At 43.8% G+C, this 25295-nt stretch overlaps 2 protein-coding genes across 2 annotated transcripts in view; both read left to right on the plus strand.

Moving 5' to 3' along the window:
- The window catches only part of LOC308306827 (enoyl-CoA hydratase EchA19), a 41984-nt gene extending 25716 nt beyond the window's left edge, over nt 1-16268 (plus strand). The window contains exons 5-7 of the mRNA XM_080751876.1: nt 8085-8234; nt 14460-14575; nt 15940-16268. Of these exons, the coding sequence (XP_080608002.1) occupies nt 8085-8234; nt 14460-14575; nt 15940-16047 (374 nt within the window). The 3' untranslated portion in view covers nt 16048-16268. The remainder of the gene's footprint in view (nt 1-8084; nt 8235-14459; nt 14576-15939) is intronic.
- A 7586-nt stretch (nt 16269-23854) lies between these two features.
- bmp6 (bone morphogenetic protein 6) overlaps nt 23855-25295 on the plus strand; it is an 88314-nt gene continuing 86873 nt past the window's right edge. The window contains exon 1 of the mRNA XM_080752108.1: nt 23855-23930. The gene's annotated coding sequence lies outside the window, so the exon portion shown is untranslated. The remainder of the gene's footprint in view (nt 23931-25295) is intronic.

Here is a 25295-nt window from a genome sequence, read left to right on the forward strand (position 1 = left end):
GCTAATATGGGGTGACTGTGAAATGATAGACTGAAATCTAGTATCCCCCCCCTCCAAACACATGAATCACAGTGAGTCTGTGTCGTCAGATTGCCATAATGTGCATACTGTCTGATCCCCTGGATTGGTTGCAGATGTATCAACACCAGAATTCTATGCGTCGCATCTCTGATTCATTTGAAGGAGGATGCATAGAAAGAACATAACTTGACGATTATGATTAGCGTGTCATTGTTTTCTGAAACAGAGCCTTGTGACCCCCCACAGACACACACGCACACACACACACACACACACACACACACACACACACACACACACACACACACACACACACACACACACACACACACACACAGGTTTGCAATTGCTACTTTGTGGGGACATTACACATAGTCTACTATCTTTGTGGGGACATTCCATTCATTTTAACCCTAACCCTAACCCTAACCCTTAACCTAACCCCTAAAGACCTTGTGGGGACGTATTAATTTGTCCCCACATGTTTTTTTCCCTGGATTGTACTATCTTTGTGGGGACATGAGGTCCCCACAAAGATAGCTTTGCAAGCCCACACACACACACGCACGCACGCACGCACGCACGCACGCACGCACACACACACACACACACACACACACACACACACACACACACACACACACACACACACACACACACCGAACAAAGAAAGTTAGAATTTTGGCTTATGAAAACATGTGTGACCATGTGCTCTCAATAAGGGCTGGTCAAATGGAATCAGGGGCTCAGAGGATCTAGCGAGTCAGAGGATTGTGGCGTGGAAGCGGGGTGCGGACTGCGGAGAACGGCAGGAGCCTCCAGTCCCAGGCAGCTGTTGCTCTTTAGCAATTAGGACGGAGGCCAGTAACTCTCGCTGTACCTCACAGCTCTGGTTCTGTTTTCATTCCCTCTGACTCGTCTGTCTTCTCCCCTTCTTTCTGTCTCTCTCTGTCTGTATCTCTATTTTCTAACCAACTAAATTAGCACGATCAACCCTGTATTCTCTTTGATTTTAGTACAAAAGGACCCCAATGTAAACAAGCCATTGTGCTTTCTTGGTTTAAATAGTAGACCATGTGTCTGAACTGTACTGTCCTGTGCTTTCATATGCAAACTGTTAATAAAGTATTCAATCAATCAATCGATCAATGTAATCCCAATTTGTTTCTCGACACTTAACAATAGCTGATCTACAAGCTCATAATGCGTTGCGTGTCTGAGTTTGTAAATAATTGATTAAATAATTTGTTTGATTCATTGTTTCATCCCTCATTGTCTTACCCTCTCACTGGTCTGTTCTCTCTCTCTCTCTCTCTCTCTCTCTCTCTCTCTCTCTCTCTCTGTATTTTTCATTCTGATTCTCCTTCCCTCTTTAGATTCTCATGCAGCTCTACTCTGTCTCTTTTTTCCCCTCTCTGGTGAACACAGCAATAGACAAATGTGTCTTTGGAGAGAATGAAATTGCTGTGTGGATTTAGATCATTGTGCAGTAGTTTGAGTTGATTACCATTGAGGGCAGAAAAGAATCTGAACGTTGTCAGGGAATCAGGCTCCCTGATTACTTTAAAACTCTGTTCCTTTGGCACAGTTTGATCGATAGCAGCAGTATGATAGGTGTTCCCTGAATAATTTCTTAGGCCCTGCATGCTCCTGAGACCAGCACTGTACTGTTAGCTGTTACACAGTATAAATACCATATCTAAAGTGGTAGATATTTGGGAAAGTCTGTCCAATGCTGGATCTTTCCAACATTATTTAGTACTTAGCATTTCTTTTTAGCAAAAATGTTGTAGTGCTGCAACACTGCAGGGAAAATGCAGGGGCCTAAAACATGAGAATTCTACATGGGCTGCATGAATATGCACACGATATGTGCACGTATATGCATTCTGTCAGCAGCTTCTGAAGTGTGCAGCCTGTATGAAACTGGATACTTTAAGCAGATGCCTTATATGGATTGTGTCAAAATGTATAAAGCCTGTGTAAGTGTACTTTGACATAATGATGTTTCGATAGAATTATGGGTATGAAATGTATAATGGATGGTCTAAGATATCGTTTGTACGTTACAATGCATGCATATCATGCATATGGAAATGCATCAACCTATGATTAAGTCTGTTAAAATATCCATGGTTTCTAGGGGTGCCTTTGACTGGCCATAGCTGAAATATGACTCCTCTCAGACGCCCAAATGTTCTTGTTCAGGGACCGATAACCCAATTGCACGCACGCACACGTGTATCAAAAAGGAGTCGGTTAAAGGAGTCGTTCAGACCAAAACACATATAGGGTTAAATCTGCCTTTTATCATACCCCTTCATACCTGCTTTAGTCGATGTTTTTCATAGCTGCCCCTGTTGCTAGATTTTGGCTGCCCCTGTTGCTAGATTTCGCGTAACTAACAGAGTAGATAGTCTTTATTCTTGTGCGGTTATTTCTTTAGCTTCAAAGTTAGTATTTTTTTATTGGATTGTGTTTACACAACGTCCTGAGACCAACCAAACCGCTGTTTTGACCTCACAGGCACCCTTACTTGTCAAACGGCTTCTGCTCTGCACCAGAGCAAAGAGATTCTATAATAAGAGACAGCACTCCCTATACATCCCATTACAACAAGCAGTGCCCATGTTGCTCCGCCATCTTGGAGTGATGACGACTTCCGGTGGTTAAAAAAAACATAATAAAGTCATGCTGTACAATCAAAAACAACTTCTGTGTTGAACAGAAAAAAAGTATTATAGCCTATATATGCATACTACTATAATGATTTACTATTTTTTGGAGCTGTGTGCAGCTCCCTATACGTGGCTGTGTGGGTCTGTGTGTGTGTCTAAAACCATAGGAGCTACAGTTTCAAACCTCGGAGAGGAGATTCATAATGATTTTAAGAATGAATCGAAAAATAATTACATTACTCGGCCTCATGGTGGCGCTATAACGGCCCACTTTACGTTTTGCCCCGTAACTCTTGAACCGTAGATCGGAAAATTAAAATTCTTTTTTCCCTGGATTCCTTGGGTCAAGACGCATCTCCCCATATAGGCCACGCCCATTTGCGCCATGATAGATTTTCCGCCATCTTGAATTTTCTCCAAAACACACTTTTTGCTCCTTTTCCTACATATTTTCTTCAAATGTCACAAAAATCGGTACACATGATCTACACACACACACACACACACACACACACACACACACACACACACACACACACACACACACACACACACACACACAGCTCCACTTCACACGGGTGTGATTTTTTTATAATCTATCTATAAATGCGAGAAGTCTCTGCGTGTCTGTCTGTGTGTCTGTAATCCGCGTATCTCGAGAACCGTGCAGTGCCGGGTCTCGACCCGACCCGACGTGCGGTTTTCCCGAACCGGCGCGAAACGTTCGGAATCTCCTTATGCGGGGTTGATTGTTGACATCAGGCTGTTCCGGAGGAAATCGGCGAAAGCTCTGACTCATTGTGACATCACTTCATAAAAGGCTCTGACATCACGTACGCCACATGAGTCAACAAAAAAATCTCTGAGTGTGTATGTATGTATGTAATCCGCGTATCTCGAGAACCGTTCGTCCCACGGGCACGCGCGTTCTCCATATATGGGCATAAAATGAATGCCCCCATATATGGGCATAAAATGGACGCAGACAGACAGATACAGATATCTCCATATATGGGCATAAATGGACACAGGCAAACAGATGTTCAAAACGGGTCCATATATGGGCATAAATGGACACAGGCAAACAGATGTTCAAAACGGGTCCTATGACAACAGGTGTGAGGTTTGCATTAAAGGGGGAACCGGCACTGTGTCTGCAACACAGTTGGATGCACAGACAGATACTCCATATATGGGCATAAAATGGACGCAGATAGACAGATATCTCCATATCTGGGCATAAAATGGACCCAGAACTATAACTGCAGTGATCTCCATATATGGACATAAAATGGACGCCGACAGACAGACAGACAGACAGATACAGATATCTCCATATATGGGCATAAATGGACACAGGCAGACAGATGGTCAAAACGGGTCCTAAAGGGCGGGGCATTCATTCCCTATTTACATTGTTCCGAGTTGGCCAGGTCGCCGACTAGACGAGCTTCTAGTATTTATCAATGGATCAAAACTGAAATGACTTGCTATCTATACATACATTTCAGAAGTGACCAGACCGGTGCATTCGATCTACCCGGTGCATTCGACAACCCAAAGCAGTCCAATTGGCTAGGACTGATCACGTGGCACACGTGCCGACGTCCTCACGTCACACCAGCGCGCAGCGCCATACGTGCAGACGTAAAGTCAACACAAGGCTAACAGTTAGCTAAACAAATGATGTACTCACGTTTGCATAGTCAATAGCACTACTGTCCACATTCCAGTACATTCCATGATTTAGGCACGAGTCCCGATCACATTTACATAATCTTCATGTATGTACATCCCATTACAGCAACGTAACGTTAGTCTTTTTAATTCGCGGAGTTCTTAACCGGAAGTGCGTCCGGCCGTCAAATATGTCCGAGCGGAAACGTGCTGCGGCACAATAGTTCCGCCACAATAGTTCCCCCCCCAAAAAACTTTTTTTTTTCAAAAAACTTTTTTTTTTCAAAAAACTTTTTTTTTTCAAAAAACTTTTTTTTTTCAAAAAACCTTTTTTTTTAGCCTTATGAGCTTTTCACGTTAACAACGAGGCGAGGGGGCGTAGATGTGAGCGGCGCGTAGCGCCGCGAACCTCTAGTAAATAACATTTCAGAGTGCATGTGTGCACATGCGTGTATATGCTAATGCATGTTTGCGTGCAGGCACACATGTTAAATATGATGTGTTAATACTAGTGAGAGACCGATATATCGGGAACCGATTATCGGCCGCCGATATGACCTTATTTGGGCATATCGGTTTATATCGGTATCGGTGAAATTTCCCGCCGATATAAAAATAAATAAATAAAACTGGCCGCAGTGCCTGGGAGCTGTGTGGAGTCTGTAGACTGTTGAATGGTAGTGTAATGAAATATTTTGTCCAGCAGGGAGCATCATTCCTTCACACTGAGGCCAGGCCAGTGGAGTGTGTGTGTCTGTGTGTGTGTGTGCATGATAACTCACATAACGTCTCACGTTGCTGAAGATACAAAGATAATTCCAAACAAAGTCCAACAAAGATAATTCCAAACAATGTCCATGGGAGTATAGGGACAGCACTTGTTGGCGATCTAAGGATAGCATTTTTAATTCCCTTTATAGAGTTTAAAACGACCAGTTCTACCGGAGCTAGCATTAGCCATTAGCCAGTGGAGAGAGGAGGAAGGAAGCACCCGTGGCCCGTGCACCAAGCGTGTTGCCAGACTTATGGGAGATAACAAGCAAACTGGTATATAAAACAAAACACTGTGTGGACAGTGGAAAGAAGAGTGTTGCCAGATTTATGCGAGAGAAACAAGCAAACTGGTATATAGATCATAAAAAGTGCGCTCCCCTCCTCCTTTACTGTATGGTGAATTGACAACGTAGTGTGTTTTGTGTCAGCCGAGCCTTGTCAGGCCTGTCAATGTCAGGCCTGTCAATGCTCCTGGATTGTGTGTAAACATATAATAATAATAATAATAACTCATTTGCTGCCCCCGCCCAAGTTTCCTGAGTTGGCAGCCATTTTTCTTTTTCAAAAAACTTTTTTTTAAAAAAAAATCTTTTTCTTCAAAACTTCTATTTTTTCAAAAACTTTCATTTTTTTTTTCAAAAATATTTTATATCTGTATCGTATCGGTATCGGTGATGGGCCCCCTCTCTTGTATCGGTATCGTATCGTTTAAAAAAAAAGTCTATCGGTCGGACACTAGTTAATACCAAATAGAAATGATTAAAACGCATCATTATAAAAGGGGGGAAACTCTGCCCTCTGCTGCTTTTTTGGCAGCACTGAATCTGTTCCTAAGAGATTATGAATGACAAAACCGTAAAACATGATATAGACCTAAAGTAGGCCCACATGATAAATTATTGTCCACAAAAGCCAGACTAATGTCAAACAGATAAAATAAATTAACATTAGACCAATTAGAACAATCCGAAATGTATACTCATACCAAATTATTAATATTTCTTATAACTGAAAAAAAAAAATATATATATACTATTCTATGCTTCTATTGATCTGTTTAGCAGTCTATGATAATATGTAATATCAATGGTGATTTTCACTTTGTTGGGTGATCAAGACAGCTTTGGAAAACGTTATTCACACCCAATTTAATTGTTCTGATTAATTTAAGAGCAGAGCCATCACTCCAAGATGGCGGCAGCGCTACAGCTGCGCCATCTAGTGGTGATTCCATATATTTAAGGACTGCCGTCTCTTATTATAGAATCTCTTTGACCAGAGCAGGGAGAGGAGAGCCTAGAAAGGGAGGGGAGGAGCAGAGGATCTTCTCATCTGTTTGACAAGTAAGGGTGCCTGTGAGGTCAAAACAGCCGTTTGGTTGGTCTCAGGACGTTGTGTAAACACAATCCAATAAAAAAATACTAACTTTGAAGCTAAAGAAATAACCGCACTAGAATAAAGACTATCTACTCTGTTAGTTATTAGAGGGCCCGCAAAATCTTGCAACAGGGGCAGCTATGAAAAGACTAAAGCATGTATGAAGGGGTATGATATTTTCGGTGGAGACGACAGAGGCGCGCCGTCTCAAGCAGACTTGAGTCACGTGAGACACCACCGAGCGAGCTAAAGCGAGCGAGTCGCCGTGTTGAGCTTTGCGAAGTCCGCTTGAGCCGACTCAGCGCCGTTCGAGTTGTAAACCAGGGGGCCAGAATAGTAAATCTTCGTCCCCCTTACTTTCGGCACCTCTGCGCGCGGTCCAAGTGAACACTTGGAGCGCTCCCTACCTCCGGTAGGCCAATCACAAGATTCCGCGGGCGGGTCTTGCCATAACCAAGGTGCTTTTTGAGCGGTGGTCACAACGCTCCTATACGTGGCCGTGTGTGTGGGTATGTCTGTCTGTCTGCGTGTCTGTCTGTCTGTCTGTATGTAGCCTACAGTACCTTTTTTGACCACACATGTTAAGGGAGGGGCGCTGTTGTTCAGGCCAGACCAGACCAGAGACACACACACACACACACACACACACACACACACACACACCAATGGATGGATACCAGTGGCGGCCTGAGTGACATGCATTTTATTATTAATATTTTGTTTAATATTGTTTTAATATTTTTTATTATATATATATATATATATACAGGTATATATATATTTGTTTTGCTGTTGCGCAGCCTCCACGACCACCGCTCAGTTCACACGGGTGTGATTTTTTGATACACGCATGATAATACACAAAACACATTAAACCAATAAAATCATGAATAGAGGCTGAGTCTCCAGTGTTTACACAGCCTGGATGAGTACCGGAGACAAGACAACTCTTTCCTAGGATTGACTATATCCTCAATACATCTGTTCCGACCGGTATTCATCCAGGCGAGACATTGTAGGCCACAAGAAGAAGAAGAAGCCTCCGCATTCTACCTTTCTTGTATGTGCACCACAAGAAAGCTCTATACATGCGAGTGCACAATGCTTTACAAAGTGCGCAATTGACAGGACCTGAACAAACACACACTGAACCTGGGAAGCAGCATATTAGCTTAGGCATAAAGTTTGTGGGACTGTATAGATATATCTCTATCATCATTGAGATCATCACTTTCCTAAAGAAAGACGAACATCATGCACATAAGTGAAAAGCTGAGAAGACCAATTTCTTGTCCTTGTGGCTTCTCACTATCATGACACTACTCTTTTTTTGCATTGTAAATTATGAGCACACTATCAACAGTTGCTGTAAGCTTCCACTGCATTGACCAGGTCATCAGCATACATAAGGGGATTGATGATAGTTACCTGTATAAGACACCCCCGTATTGCACTTATTTAATTCACTAGATCAGTGATTTTCAACCAGTGGTCCAGGGACAACTTGAGAAGTATATCTTGCAACTCATTTTTAAAATGAATATTATTCCACTGCAGGAGTTCCTTTGATTGATGGGGGGACAGTACGGCTTCCACGTCTCATTGGCCTGTCCCGAGCCCTGGACCTCATTCTGACTGGACGACCCGTCAGAGCCCAGGAAGCTCTGGCCTATGGACTGGCTAACAGAGTTGTTCCTGATGGTCAAGGTATCTGACACACTTCATATGAGTTCACCTATGACTATGTTGTGTGGTCACTGTTGTGACTGTTGTTGCCTTTTACTCATGTTATGGTAAAAAACCAGTAAGACTCCCTAATGGGGAGATAAGCGACCGTCAGGTCGCAGCGTGATTTTAGGGCAAAATGTGTAGGAGCAGTGTCCAAAAATGTGTTTGAAAAAATCGGCCTGATGGTGGCGCTATATGGGACAGATCCATGTTGATGACATGAGTGTAGACATACTGTGTAGCGATTTGCGTGATTTTAGGGCAAAATCTGTAGGAGTAGTGTCCAAAAATGTGTTTTAAATAAATCAGCCTGAAGGTGGCGCTAAATGGGACAGATCCATGTTGATGACATGAGTGTAGAGCAAGTGTGTAGCGATTTGCGTGATTTTAGGGCAAAATTTGTAGGAGCAGTGTCCAAAAATGTGTTTTGCAAGAATCGGCCTCATGGTGGCGCTAGAAGAGGGCCATGTGAGAATTGGGTTGTGGTTTGGCAGGCAAGGAGTGTGTGTGCAAAATTTGGCATGGATCGGGGCAACGGTTGCGGAGATATGAGCAGGGCAAAAGTGTGACGTGTGACGTGTGACTGACAGACTGACAGACAGACTGACTGACTGCCGGTGGAGGTTTTGATCGGTCGCAACTAAATGCATGGTGGCCATTCTACATTCTATAAGTACGATGAACACAAAATAAGCTGACAAAATAGTTTTTTTTTTGGGTTGTTGTTGTTTTAATTGTCTGACTTGTGATTATCTCCCACAGACCGATTTCTCTACTCACTTATTTTTTAGCTGTGCTAACAGCTCCAATGCGTGGTCTTTGTTTGTATAACCATGTGTTTTTCTAAGTGTTTTTCCATTGTATCAAATACTGATATTTACCCACCTATCCTTCAGTAAGGGCCATCATGTGGGTCTATCATCATCATCAGCACGGCTCACTTCACGCAGGTTCTTTTATTTTATTTTATTAGTGTGATTGCCCCTGCAGGGCAACCAGACTATAGTACTTGTCAGACTTTATTCTTTCCATCCACGTCAGATAAACCTTATTTTGCCTCACTACTCCTCCCACAGATTTGGTGGCACGCACTTGGGCCAAATCGACCGGCAAGTGTGACTCACATAACGGCAACCACACTTGCAATTTCCAATTGCATCTTTATAGTTGCTTGCTCCAGCAGAGCGTTCGGCTGCGTATGTATGTATGTATGTATGTATGTATGTATGTATGTCGGTGGCTGTGTCTGTTTAAGCCTGTAGCCCAATCAGGAACCAGCATTTCTGACAACGTCATCATTAACAGCCAATGAGGGACCGCGCATGTTCTGCATTCGGCTGTGTATTTGGGTATGTCGGTGTCTGTGTGTGTAAGCCCGTAGCCAATCAGGGACCAGCATTTCTGACAGAAATCCAGACACCATTCATATATTTTTTTCTCCAACCAATCACCATTCAGAGCAGCATATTTGAACTACTAGTTGTCGGGTGCTGTTCAGTGTGTGCTGTGCGTCAGTTGGAACTGGGTTGCCCTTTTACCCCACGTGGGGCCACATAAGGCAGTTGGCGGAGATGTGAGGACAAATTGGTGGGTGTAGCAGAGGGATTTAACATCCGTCAAGTTGGACTAGTCCCAGTGTTGGGACCCACCAGAAACGGGCGCATAATCCACTTTTGGGTCTAGTCCCATAGTTCCAGAAATACGCATGCTGTAGGGTGAGATCTGAGAGAATCATATATAATCCTAAATTTGTTACAAAGAATCAGATTTCTTTGTTTGGCTCTGGTAGCCGTGTCTAAGCCATAACTCACTATTACCTCTGTCCACTCCTCACTCACACAAGCAGCTGAAGATCAAGTTATGCGTGCATTTCCTGTGTTATATTAACGCATGAACGGTCCTCCATCCTTAAATCCCCCCAAAAAAGCCTTTCCTTATTATGTTATGTTTCCTTGTTTTGTTTGTTTGCTGTCATTATATTTACCTCAATTGTGTATCTCAATTCAATGGCACAAAGGGTAAGCACAATAAGCTTTAAGCTTCAGCTTATGCCTTTTTTTTGGTCTGTTTATGTGAATGAAATGATTGAAAGAAATGAGGGAAAATACGTTGTACCATACAAATGACCAAAAAATAAACTAACTACTACTACTACTACTTTCCATGTGCTTTCCTCAGCTCCAATTCTCTGCCCGATTCACTCCTATCCCTCCTTAGACATTAGAAGAAGATTAAGCTAATTCTTTTAGGAAGTGCTCCTTCCCACAGTTGCAACCGGGCCTCCGTCTAATTGGTCTCTCTGAGCTTGATCACTTAGCACAGGAGAGATCAGAGCGAAGCGTAGAGGCGGTAACGCATAGACACGCACACATTACAGTGTACACAGAAGCGTGTGAGTGTGCACAAATGCGCGCACACACACACACACACACACACACACACACACACACACACACACACACACACACACACACACACACACACACACACACACACACACACACACTGTGCACGTATGTACGTGTAGGCTACCCTATATGCACACAAAAACACACCCATACGCACAGAGGGCATCAAAGTCTACCATCATAAGGCCCGTGCAGTTTTTTTCCGCAGCACAGATCTGGATGTGGTCCAGTGCTTTCATGTGGCTGAGGGAACAAAGTGGCTTAACTTTAAGCTCACAGACAGACACACACAGCACAGCAGCAGGAGAATACCAGTCGTCACCGAGGGCCGCTAAACTGTGAAGTGGTCTGAGCTAATGGAATATTTGAACATAGTGATATTAGTGTGTGCGTGTGTGTGTGTGTATGTGTGTGTGTGTGTGTTTGTGTGTGTGCGTGCGTGTGTGTGTGTGAGAGAGAGCGAGACAAAGAATATATAAATATTTAATATGAGTAGCATGCATGCATACTCTAGGCCTATGCGTGTGTTAAAAGTATATTATTGAGTAATTACTAACCAGTAAGACTCCCTAATCGGAGTCTTACTGGTTAGATATATCACAACCTCCACCTCTCACGTCATACGGGTAGCCATAGTTACACCTGGAATGTTGAATCTCCATATATGGAGATAACCTACGCATCACACAAAGTCTGACCTCACCAGCCCATACTTGGGCATGGACGACTTATATCTCCATATACGGAGATGGCCATATATGGAGATACGATGACATCACAGAGTCCACAGCTGATGATGTGGCGTGATGTCATACAATACACAAACAAGCCCTATATAAAGGGGCAATTCTCACCAGGGAAGAGAGCATTGCCTGGAATGTTGAATCTCCATATATGGAGATAACCTACGCATCACACAAAGTCTGACCTCACCAGCCCATACTTGGGCATGGACGACTTATATCTCCATATACGGAGATGGCCATATATGGAGATACGATGACATCACAGAGTCCACAGCTGATGATGTGGCGTGATGTCATACAATAAACAAACAAGCCCTATATACTGATGCGATACGATGACATCACAGAGTCCACAGCTGATGATGTGGCGTGATGTCATTGCGACCGTAAGGTCGCAGTTTAGTTGCGACCGTAAGGTCGCAGTTTAGTATGAAAACCTCCACCGGCCGTCCGTCGGTCACACGTGCGGTCGACCGCACGTCACACGTGCGGTCGACGTGTGATGAGGTCACGATGAGTCATCTATGCCCAAATATAGATTTCTAGGTCAGATGGCCCATAGAGTTTGTGATGTCAAACCTAGCAACCCAATATAAACAAACCTGATGTCAGACCTGAAGTATCCTTTTATACCCATATATGGAGATACAGAGATCTCCATATATGGGCATATTAGAAAGCCCATATATGGGCATATACGGATGACATCAGGGATATCCATATATGGGCATAAAAGGGACAAGGGCTTACAGTTAAGAGATCTCCATATATGGGCATATCAGAAAGCCCATATATGTTCATATACTGATGACATCAGGAATATCCATATATGGGCATAAAAGGGACAAGGACTTACAGTTAAGAGATCTCCATATATGGGCATAAAGGGACAAGGACTGTTACAGTAGATATAGAGATGTCCATATATGGGCATAAATGAACAAGGACTGACAAACACTGAGATCTCCATATAACCTATGGGAATATAAGGGACGAGGACTGTCAGCTTGTAGACCTATTTTCTAAATATTGTTGTACATTAAAAACTTGAAATGGGTCGTTCTGCATAGTACTTGGGATTTGTTGATGTAAATGTTCACATAGAGTGTAATAATTGGTAAAACAAACTTTTGGCCTATTTGTGGAGATAAGCGACCAACGGTCGCTTATCTCCCGATTAGGGAGTCTTATGAAAAACCTCTTATGAAAACCTCCACCGGCCGTCCGTCGGTCACACGTGCGGTCGACCGCACGTCACACGTGCGGTCGACGTGTGATGAGGTCACGATGAGTCATCTATGCCCAAATATAGATTTCTAGGTCAGATGGCCCATATTGGGTTGCTAGGTTTGACATCACAAACTCTATGGGCCATCTGACCTAGAAATCTATATTTGGGCATAGATGACTCATCGTGACCTCATCACACGTCGACCGCACGTGTGACGTGCGGTCGACCGCACGTGTGACCGACGGACGGCCGGTGGAGGTTTTCATACTAAACTGCGACCTTACGGTCGCAATTATGGCTTTATTGTGACCGAAGGTCGTGGTTTACCATGAGAAACACAGCTTGTCCGCATCCATGTAGACGTGTACATGTGTACACAGCGGCAAACCCATAGACCGGTTTGCCGCTCTGACATCATGCTCTGATGTCACTGTGATGTCAGGGGAACCACTCTACCAGAATGGGTTTGCCGCTCTGATCACGCTCTGGCTTCACTGTGATGTCACACTAACAGAATCCCTTTTATGCCCATATATGGAGTTCCCTGATGTCATCAATACCAGTAAGACTCCCTAATCGGGAGATAAGCGACCGTTGGTCGCTTATCTCCACAAACAATATGTCAAAATCGTCTAGGAAGGATGGTGTGAGTCATGCTGGCAGTATGACATCACACCGTACACAAATGACCCTTATATAAGACCGGCATTATCTACCGACAGATTAGTAACAAGATGTCAAAATCGTTGAAGGTTGAATCTCCAGATATGGAGATAACCAACACATCCCTCCATATATGGAGATAACCGACGAATCTCACTAAGTCTGACCTCACAAGTCCCATATTTGGACACGAACAACATATAACTCCATATATAGAGACATATATGATACTACTCATTGCGACTTTTATGCCCAATTGCCCATATATGGAGATATCATCAGCCATGCCCTTTTATGCCCATATATGGAGATATCATCTGTCTGTCACTTCTATGTCCAAATATGGAGTTCTGTGTCAGCCATTCCCACATATTTCAAATTAGTGACATACTACAAGGGGACAAATACTCATATTTGTTGATTATTTTGGTTTCTATGGTTACCAGATAAAGATATTTCACTTTGCACAATTTGTTGATTTTTAGTTGCTATGGTTACTTGATAAAGGCCTTTCACTCGTTTGTTGATATTTTGCCACACATGATCTCCAAATTTGGGCATGGTGCACAGTCACAGTGACATCATAGCTAGTGACATCACCAGCAGCGAAGCTAGCAGTGTGATTGCGGAGATATGAGCAGGGCAAAGGTGTGACGTGTGACGTGTGACCGACCGACCGACCGACCGACGGACGGACGGACGGACGGCCGGTGGAGGTTTTCATAGTAAACTGCTCCCTGACGGTCGCAATTAACGATGCCCTGTTAGAAAGATCCCTGTGATGCCAGGGGGAACAAATCCCTTTTATGCCCATATATGGAGATATGGAGATCCCTGTGATGCCAGGGGAACAATCCCTTTTATGCCCATATATGGAGGTCGCTGATGTCCGCATCCCTGATGTCCACATCACTGTGGCACGACCTCCCCTTTTATGCCCATATATATGCCCTAAAGGGCAAGGTCGCTTGTCGCCCTGAGGCGTCTTACTAGTTTAATGGTGTGTGTTTGTGCGTCTGTACAGTAGTGTGCGTATGTCTGAGAGAGAACATGCTTGTGCACCTTAGATGTGTGGTTGTGTGAATAATGAGTATGTGTGCTCTGTGAATAATGTGCGTGTTTGTCGGTGCACTTACATAACGTCTGTGTTTGTCAGCTCTGCAGGCTGCCATGGAGCTGGCAGAGCAGATCAGCTCCTTCCCCCAGCAGTGTCTACGCGCAGACCGCTCCTCAGCCATCTACAGCGCCTTTGATGCTTCCACCTTCACACAGGTACCCCTGATATAGGGCTGAGGAACACCTCATAACTCCAAAAGCAGTGGTGTAAAGCACTGTTACCCAAACAGTGGGTCGGGACCCATTTGTGGGTCACGGACCGTTTTTTTATGGGTCACGACTCGAGTAAAAATCTACCGTAATTTTATTTTCCTACAAATCTTTTACATTTTCAGACAAACAAACACATCTAAGACATTCCATAAATATGAAATAATAATAATGAAGTAGTGAGAATAGCCGATCTACAAGCTTGTTGTGAGCTGCCCAAGCTGGAATCATGTCTAAACTCATTGGTAATCCTGCGCTGGAGAAGTTGGTGTGATTCATGAGGAGGGCTGTATTGCAGCTTTAACTTTTATTTAACCAGGGTAGGTTCGCTGGCTGAGCACAAATAATCTTTTTTTGGCAACTCCCTGCTCCTCACTTGTACATTTACACACATTCACAACTGGGAGCTGCCCTCTACAACCAGTCAGTCTGTATGTCAGGAGTTGGTATTTACAGTAAGTCGTGTTGATCCTTCACTTCACTTCCCTGCCCAGCTTTTTTTTCTGCCGGTCCGAGGAATTCAACCAGGATCCTTCCGGGCCACAAGCACGCCAGCAGCAGCGGTAGTAATTTCTAACTCTGCATTTTTCTCATAAAATGCGATAAATTGGGGTTATGCTATGTACGAGGTATAAGTGACATGCACCCTCAATAAATAAGCTCCACTGCTCCAAGCGTTCATGGCAGTAGGCTACAGCTCTACTCTGCCCTGTATGAGAGCTCAATGGCATGAGTACAGACACTCATATCTGACAGCTTTATTAATACAATCACCGCCAGGTATTCATTTATTAATTCATCCGACACTGCCAGGTTTTTCAGTATTTTTACCTTATTTTCGCTGGCAACAGGAACGCACCATGTGGCCAGGATATAAACAAAAAGCACATGGCCAGGCGGACTATCGTCTTGTCTTTCATGTGGAAAAAAATGATATCCGCAATCAACCGTTCTTTAGTTAGGGTCCGTAGAAAAAAGCTTGTTTAGACAACAACAACAAAAACGCAATCTGGGAAAAGAATCCGAGAGTAAATGGATTTTTCTAAATCTTATAACATTGAGCCGGACGGAGCGAAACATTTTGGGATGACGCCATGTCCGGCTGTACTCTGGTTCTGGGATCTGTAGTCCTGGGATCACTCATGGTTTGCGGGAGAGCGTGTTTTCATCGGATAACTGAAAATTCGGACATGATGTAGATTTTCTATTGTATTAAACACAGTTTTATATGTATATTTCTGTAAAGAACAAAATGTCAGTTCTGATTCTGATCTCATCGGTTCATCTTACTGTGTGTTTTTTTCATCAAGGCCATGCAGTATGAGATGGACCACGGAGCCCCTGTCATCCAGTCTGAGGCTGTCACTGGGGCGACCAGGTTCAGTTCAGGGAAAGGAAGAGGAGGGAAATTCTCCTAGAAGCTAGTTTGTGTTCTGCTTTGGAGTTGTCACTGAGGGTTGGTGAGGGCACATATCCACCCCTCACATTAATCACACCATTAGTGCATCAAGCATGATTTCACCATACAGTTAAGTGCTCTTCAATGTTTCTAACCCTAATAAGAATATTAAATTCCTACCCTAAGACCCAGGCCCAGCACTGAGTTGGAGCCTTGGTCCCACAGGGAAGTTCCATCTCTGACTTTGGTTTTCTGAGACATGGTGTAGGGATATTATTCATGGATCTGCTCAGGTTTAACACACACACACACACACACACACACACACACACACACACACACACACACACACACACACACACACACACACACACACACACACACACACACACACACACACACACACACACCTGGGATTCGAACCCAGGTCTCCCACATGAAAGTCCAACATCTTAACCATTGATCCAAAGGGATATCCCTATGGACAGAGGGAGATACTAGACTTTTGAGGCCATCAGACTGAGGCAGTGAGTCACTCTGCTACAATATACAATATACATATACATATACAGTATATATGCCGATATCTGATTACCAATTAATTGCATGGTCAAACCGTATTCCAATACTGATATTGCAATATGTTCGGGTTGGGTTTACCCAGGTTGTACCTGTTAGGAACGGTGATTCGCAGATGCAGACTTAAAAAAAAAACAGTGCATTCTTAATACCTAATTAATTTATTAGGCATTCTGATGCACGTATTAGTTCAACTTGAACGTAAATGTAGTATTTATATTTCTCTCTGACCCTTTTGAAATGTTCACCAGAAAGCACTGATTGAATCTTCAGCATTCATCATCACAAAAGGCTTTTTTCAGCTTCACAAACAAACATAAATACATAAATATTATAAAATACATTTTAAGTCCAATACGGATATTTAATTTTTAAGGCGGATATTGCCGATACCGATATGATGAAGGGATTAATTGTGCATCCCTAATATATACAGTAAACACTATGATCTCTGGGCTGGTGTTTTACAATAAGTTGTTATTGTAATACTTTCGTTAAGGATGCATTAAAACACTACAGGGACAATGTTTCACTGACAAACATTATGCCCGCTGTTTAACCGCATATGAATTATAGTATTTTTCTTCCACAAGACAGGAGTTTAGTCGGCATCTCCACAGATTGGAGCAGTTTCATGCAGTTTCTCAGTGAGGAAACCTTTCATTGTCTGCCAGACATCCCACAGATGTACTGTAAACGTGTTTTGGGAGGCAGGGAGGGATGTACAAAGACTTAACGGACACAGAGGTACTACAAACCATTAAGACGAGAAAGACATCAAAAGCACCACACCTGCAGCTGTCCGCATGGAATGAGGTGCTCCTGATGATTCTGATAAGATGTCTGTGTGTGCGTCTCTCTCTCTCTCTCTCTCTCTCTCTCTCTCTCTGCGTGCATGCTAGCAAACCTGTGCATTGTAATTAGCGTTTAAGATTCAGCATTTCCCGGTAGCATTTTGCGAGGCGTGAGCATTCCTTTGGCTTTGGAGCACACCTCCCCTTCATTTGGTGAGTTGGGAAGATGTTCACTCTCTTACAGTATGTCCATCACATAAACACACACTATGAAAACCACACAGGGCTGTGTGCGTGCGTGCGTGTGTGCGTGCGTGCGTGCGTGCGTGCGTGCATGCGTGCGAGAGAGAGAGAGAGAGCAAATGAGAGGGAAATAAATGAAGAGTGGGCAGAGACATGGAGGAAGACTTGGAAGAGGGAGGTAGAGGGAGAAGTAGAACCCTAAAAGAAAGAGATGGAAAGAAATGAAGCCTTAAAAGAAAGATGGAGAGAAGGAGAGCAATAATTGAAGCCCTAAAACCAGTAAGACTCCCTAATCGGGAGATAAGCGACCGTTGGTCGCTTATCTCCACAAATAGGCCAAAAGTTTGTTTTACCAATTATCAAGACAGTTTGCCATGGTTACTCATTGAAGTTGAATCTCCATATATGGAGATAACCTACGCATCACACTAAGTCTGACCTCACCAGCCCATATTTGGGCATGAGCAACTTATGTCTCCATATATGGAGATATGATGACATCACACAGTCCTCAGCCGATGATGTGGCGTGATGTCATACAATACACAAACGAGCCCTACAGTATAAAGGGGCAATTCTTGCCAGGAAAGAAGCATTTCTTCGACTCAGACCTTATCGCCAGGGTTGGCTTATAGCAGCTGTCGGTAGATAATGCCGGTCTTATACCAGTAAGACTCCCTAATCGGGAGATAAGCGACCGTTGGTCGCTTATCTCCACAAATATCACAGCCTCCACCTCTCACGTCATACGGGCAGCCATAGTTACACCTGGAATGTTGAATCTCCATATATGGAGATAACCTACCCATCACACAAAGTCTGACCTCACCAGCCCATACCTGGGCATGGACGACTTATATCTCCATATACGGAGATGGCCATATATGGAGATACGATGACATCACAGAGTCCACAGCTGATGATGTGGCGTGATGTCATACAATACACAAACAAGCCCTATATAAAGGGGCAATTCTCACCAGGGAAGAGAGCATTCCCCACTAGCTGAGTATCTTAAGATGGTTGGATGTGATGATAAGCCACAAATAGGCCAAAAGTTTGTTTTACCAATTATCAAGACATACGGGCAGTTGACAGTTTGCCATTGTTACTCATTGAAGTTGAATCTCCATCTGAATCCCTTTTATGCCCATATATGGAGATCCCTGCTCTGAGTATCTGACATCACTAATCCCTTTTATGCCCATATATGGAGATCCCTGCTCTGAGTATCTGACATCACTAATCCCTTTTATGCCCATATACAGTATGGAGATCCCTAACAGAATCCATTTTATGCCCATATATGGAGATACCTGCTCTGAGTATCTGACATCACTGTGATGTCACCTGTTTATGCCTAAATATGGAGATCCCTGCTCTGAGTATCTGACATCACTGCGATCTCACCTGTGATGTCACAGTGACACATCACCTCAGTATATGTGATGTCACAGTGACACATCACCTCAGTATCAGGCGTTACACGTATACATTGAGCAGGGCAAAGGTGTGACGTGTGTGACGGACGGACGGACGGACGGCCGGTGGAGGTTTTCATACTAAACTGCGACCTTACGGTCGCAATAAGGGTCATTTGTGTACGGTGTGATTTGCCATGGTTACTCATTGAAGTTGAATCTCCATATATGGAGATAACCTACGCATCACACTAAGTCTGACCTCACCAGCCCATATTTGGGCATGAGCAACTTATGTCTCCATATATGGAGATATGATGACATCACACAGTCCTCAGCCGATGATGTGGCGTGATGTCATACAATACACAAACGAGCCCTACAGTATAAAGGGGCAATTCTTGCCAGGAAAGAAGCATTTCTTCGACTCAGACCTTATCGCCAGGGTTGGCTTATAGCAGCTGTCGGTAGATAATGCCGGTCTTATATAAGGGTCATTTGTGTACGGTGTGATTTGCCATGGTTACTCATTGAAGTTGAATCTCCATATATGGAGATAACCTACGCATCACACTAAGTCTGACCTCACCAGCCCATATTTGGGCATGAGCAACTTATGTCTCCATATATGGAGATATGATGACATCACACAGTCCTCAGCCGATGATGTGGCGTGATGTCATACAATACACAAACGAGCCCAGATATGAGCAGGGCAAAGGTGTGACGTGTGACGTGACGGACGGCCGGTGGAGGTTTTGATACCAGTAAGACTCCCTAATCGGGAGATAAGCGACCGTTGGTCGCTTATCTCCACAAATAGGCCAAAAGTTTGTTTTACCAATTATCAAGACATACGGGCAGTTGACAGTTTGCCATGGTTACTCATTGAAGTTGAATCTCCATATATGGAGATAACCTACGCATCACACTAAGTCTGACCTCACCAGCCCATATTTGGGCATGAGCAACTTATGTCTCCATATATGGAGATATGATGACATCACACAGTCCTCAGCCGATGATGTGGCGTGATGTCATACAATACACAAACGAGCCCTACAGTATAAAGGGGCAATTCTTGCCAGGAAAGAAGCATTTCTTCGACTCAGACCTTATCGCCAGGGTTGGCTTATAGCAGCTGTCGGTAGATAATGCCGGTCTTATATAAGGGTCATTTGTGTACGGTGTGATTTGCCATGGTTACTCATTGAAGTTGAATCTCCATATATGGAGATAACCTACGCATCACACTAAGTCTGACCTCACCAGCCCATATTTGGGCATGAGCAACTTATGTCTCCATATATGGAGATATGATGACATCACACAGTCCTCAGCCGATGATGTGGCGTGATGTCATACAATACACAAACGAGCCCTACAGTATAAAGGGGCAATTCTTGCCAGGAAAGAAGCATTTCTTCGACTCAGACCTTATCGCCAGGGTTGGCTTATAGCAGCTGTCGGTAGATAATGCCGGTCTTATATAAGGGTCATTTGTGTACGGTGTGATTTGCCATGGTTACTCATTGAAGTTGAATCTCCATATATGGAGATAACCTACGCATCACACTAAGTCTGACCTCACCAGCCCATATTTGGGCATGAGCAACTTATGTCTCCATATATGGAGATATGATGACATCACACAGTCCTCAGCCGATGATGTGGCGTGATGTCATACAATACACAAACGAGCCCAGATATGAGCAGGGCAAAGGTGTGACGTGTGACGTGACGGACGTGACGGACGGCCGGTGGAGGTTTTGATACCAGTAAGACTCCCTAATCGGGAGATAAGCGACCGTTGGTCGCTTATCTCCACAAATAGGCCAAAAGTTTGTTTTACCAATTATCAAGACATACGGGCAGTTGACAGTTTGCCATGGTTACTCATTGAAGTTGAATCTCCATATATGGAGATAACCTACGCATCACACTAAGTCTGACCTCACCAGCCCATATTTGGGCATGAGCAACTTATGTCTCCATATATGGAGATATGATGACATCACACAGTCCTCAGCCGATGATGTGGCGTGATGTCATACAATACACAAACGAGCCCTACAGTATAAAGGGGCAATTCTTGCCAGGAAAGAAGCATTTCTTCGACTCAGACCTTATCGCCAGGGTTGGCTTATAGCAGCTGTCGGTAGATAATGCCGGTCTTATATAAGGGTCATTTGTGTACGGTGTGATTTGCCATGGTTACTCATTGAAGTTGAATCTCCATATATGGAGATAACCTACGCATCACACTAAGTCTGACCTCACCAGCCCATATTTGGGCATGAGCAACTTATGTCTCCATATATGGAGATATGATGACATCACACAGTCCTCAGCCGATGATGTGGCGTGATGTCATACAATACACAAACGAGCCCAGATATGAGCAGGGCAAAGGTGTGACGTGTGACGTGACGGACGTGACGGACGGCCGGTGGAGGTTTTGATACCAGTAAGACTCCCTAATCGGGAGATAAGCGACCGTTGGTCGCTTATCTCCACAAATAGGCCAAAAGTTTGTTTTACCAATTATCAAGACATACGGGCAGTTGACAGTTTGCCATGGTTACTCATTGAAGTTGAATCTCCATATATGGAGATAACCTAATACACAAACGAGCCCAGATATGAGCCACCTGCTTCTAATGATATCAACACACTTAATGCGAAATATTCACGTGCTTTCAGACTCTTCAATGCAGAAAGTATCCAGTAAAATGTCGACATCTAGTGGTCAACCTCAGAGGAGCGCAAAAATAAAACCTGAGGTGATTCCCAGCCTCGAACCAGATGCCAAGATGCCAAGTATGCTCTGTTCCCCGGTGTAACGCCCCACGCCACAGACCCCGACGGAGCGGCGCGGTATTGGGCGCCGATGACCCCCGTGAGTCGCCACCGAGGCGAGCGCTAGCGAGCCGAGTTGCCGCGACGAGCGGTGGGAACGGCGCCCAATCCCACTCAGCCGCGTTACCGAGTTATGTGCCGTTATGGACAGAATAGTAAATATTCAGTCCCTCACTATCAACATCTACCCCACTATCCACGTCATAGATAAATGCACAAAAAAGGAGTCACTTCATCCGTTCATTAGCTCAGTCAGTAGAGCACGGATGCAACAATCCCACGGTTTGGGTTCGATTCCCCTGAGGGGAATAATATTCCAGGCGACAGATATCGGCGCATGCGTACTTCAAAGTGCACGGTGAACAGGATACCGTGGATACTCCTCCGTGGATACCCAGTGCATATTCTCTGCATTCAAACGTCTGAGAAATGGTGAAAAAGTCGGATTGAATGCGAAGAGAGCAGTCGAAGCCGGTGTATGAGCAGGGCAAAGGTGTGACGTGTGACGTGACGGACGTGACGGACGGCCGGTGGAGGTTTTGATACTAAACTGCGACCTTACGGTCGCAATAAACTGCGACCTTACGGTCGCAACTAAACTGCAACCTTACGGTCGCAATAAATGGATATAGAGGGGGGGGCGGTCTAAAAGAATGTGATAGACATACAGTAAGGAGGGAGAATGAATTGGAGCCTTAAAGAGAGAGAGACTAGAAAAAGTGCTCAGCTGAGCACAGGTCTCCACCAGGTCAGGTATAGGTTGTGGAAATAAAGAAGTAAGAGAGAGAGTAGAAAGAAGCCCTAAAGGAGAGAGAGAGAGAGAGAGAGAGAGAGAGAGAGAGAGAGAGAGAGAGAGAGAGAGAGAGAGAGAGAGAGAGAGAGAGAGAGAGAGAGAGAGAGAGAGAGAGAGAGAGAGAGAGAGAGAGAGAGAGAGAGAGAGATGATTAGGGTGAGGTGTCCTGTCTAGACAGTGTGATGACAGAATCCAGAGACTGTTTAGTGTTTCTCCCTTCTCTCCCCAGTGTGTACACACATATACACGTGTGCACACACACACACACACACACACAGAGTCACTCAAGCACTCAAAATGTCAAGGTTGAAAGATATGAGCCGGGGTTGGTGCATTGTGCATGTCGTCTACCTACTGAACAGTAGCATCGGCCAGTGAAGCTCCTCTTTGAAGATACCCATTAGCCTCTTGCTTTATCTGCTCCCAGTATGACTGAAATGACTCAGAACAAACTGACTGAGTGAAAATGACACACACTTCCCCTCTGGTTTGGTCCAGTGGGACGGGACACTACTCACATACTTCCTGGTTCAGCGCCAAAACCAATGACAGATGGACCAGATAATGATGTCATCGCAGTGAGGACATGGTGAGCCGTGTATGTGTGTCAGGGCTATTAACTAAAAATACTAAAATTTGAAAAAACTGACAGAGCATAAAAATATAAATTAGGTTTTACAAAAATTGATGACTAACTTGAACCGTAGGCCTATTGTGCGTTTACTGAACTAACTAAAACTACGTAAAATCACAGAGAAAATGGCCTCAGTTTTAGTCTTTGTCGACATTTTTCATGCATAAATGCTGTGCCCCTTTTAAGCCCTGTTATCAAGAATTGTGAAACAAGCTCGCGAAGTGCAACACATTGTGAGCTTGTAGATGTGCTTACTTGTTATAAAAAACAAACTAATACAACTAAAACGAAGCCTTTTCAAAAATCAACTAAACTAGCAAACCCGCTTTAAAAACGAATTAAAAACAAAATATATCTAATTAAAAAATGCAAAACTATGTGTGTGTGTGTGGTGCGTGCGTGCGTGCGTGCGTGCGTGTTTGAACCAGCTTTGATGTAGGTTATCACTCTGCACTTCCAGTTTAGACAAACGTTGGCAGCAGCAGCAGCAGTAGTGAGAGATATGGACACCCCTGGTTCCTTATCAGCAGGACCATCACACATCTGAGCACAAGGAGACACAACATGTTGGGCTGAAAAGTAAGGAACAGGAGACAGACACACAGACACAGAGATAGAGAGGCACAGAGAGATTGTAATGGGCTTATCTCTATATTAGTGTGGTTGCCTCAGCTGACAGGGCAACACATTATAGTTCTAGGGAAACTTTATAGACTTCTAGGGTAACCTGTAACTGTTTACAGACTTTTTTCCGCTGCCACAAATGGCAGGGTAACTCCTCAAAAATGATGTAACTTTCATCATTAATGACGTAACTTTATTGATTACTAGGGTAACTTTTCCGCTGCCAATGGGAATGGGAATCAATAGGGAATCAATGGGATAGGGAATCAATAGGGAATCAATATGGGAGTGGGAATCAGTAGGGAGTGGGAATCAATAATCAATAGTGAATCAATTGGTCGAGCTTCACATGACAGTTAGCTTATTGCAGAATATAGTCACCACGTCAGCAACCACACTTGCAATTTCCAATTGCATCTTTCTAGTTCTTCTTCACATTGCATGAAATGTGTTCTGTGATCGGATATAGGTCAGGACCGTGGACATTAGGGACATACTGTAAGGGCGCCTCAATGTAAAATTGGCTATTTGTCCCAAATGTTAAAAAATGTAATATTTGAAAAATGGTCTTAAGGACCTGTAATGTAAAGTATGCACGGTAGGCGTAGGCCTACATCATTTTCAGACTCAATTTTATCCTTCAACTTCAAATGAATAAAGAAATAAAACACATTATGATGATGATAATAATTTTATTTGGGCCTATACCGCTTTTCAAGTATGAACTGCACATCACAGGGCACTGATGTTACACTGTAGGTAAAGTCCTATTTACCCTCTACTTATTCAATGCACAGTAAGGCTATATGTATTGTATTTAATTATATGGACAACACGTCGCCATGTTTACAAGTCAGGTCACCCCTTTAAACCCTTCCAAAGCTGTGTTCTAAACTCCACGTCCTGTCTGCAGTGCATGCTGTTTTCCATTCCATCGTCAGGGGTCGTGCGTCAACAGGAGAACAGCACACTGACCATTAACGCACCGACCGCAACAGTGGCTTTCCCCAAACGGAACCCCCTCGTGCGTTTATTTTATTCCAAGTGTGCGCAGACGAGGTTTATTCTTTATTGCAACCGTCCCGCGGCCATTCTATAAACTATGGCGAGTTGAGATTAATTTGATTGAGTGACTGTTACTTGAAGGTCTGTGTTAAGATTTCCTAAGCGGCGAGATTTATATAAATGAACACGTACATTCCACTCCAATAGGAAGGCTCTTGAACACAGTTCACTGAACAAAAACATATAATCATATGACATTCACCTTCTGATGGAGTTACTTTAGCCTACTCCTTATAGTTCAGAGCTCCACCTCTA

Source organism: Nannobrachium achirus (genome assembly GCF_963921795.1).
Source record: "Nannobrachium achirus genome assembly, chromosome: 21".
Classification (NCBI taxonomy): domain Eukaryota; kingdom Metazoa; phylum Chordata; class Actinopteri; order Myctophiformes; family Myctophidae; genus Nannobrachium; species Nannobrachium achirus.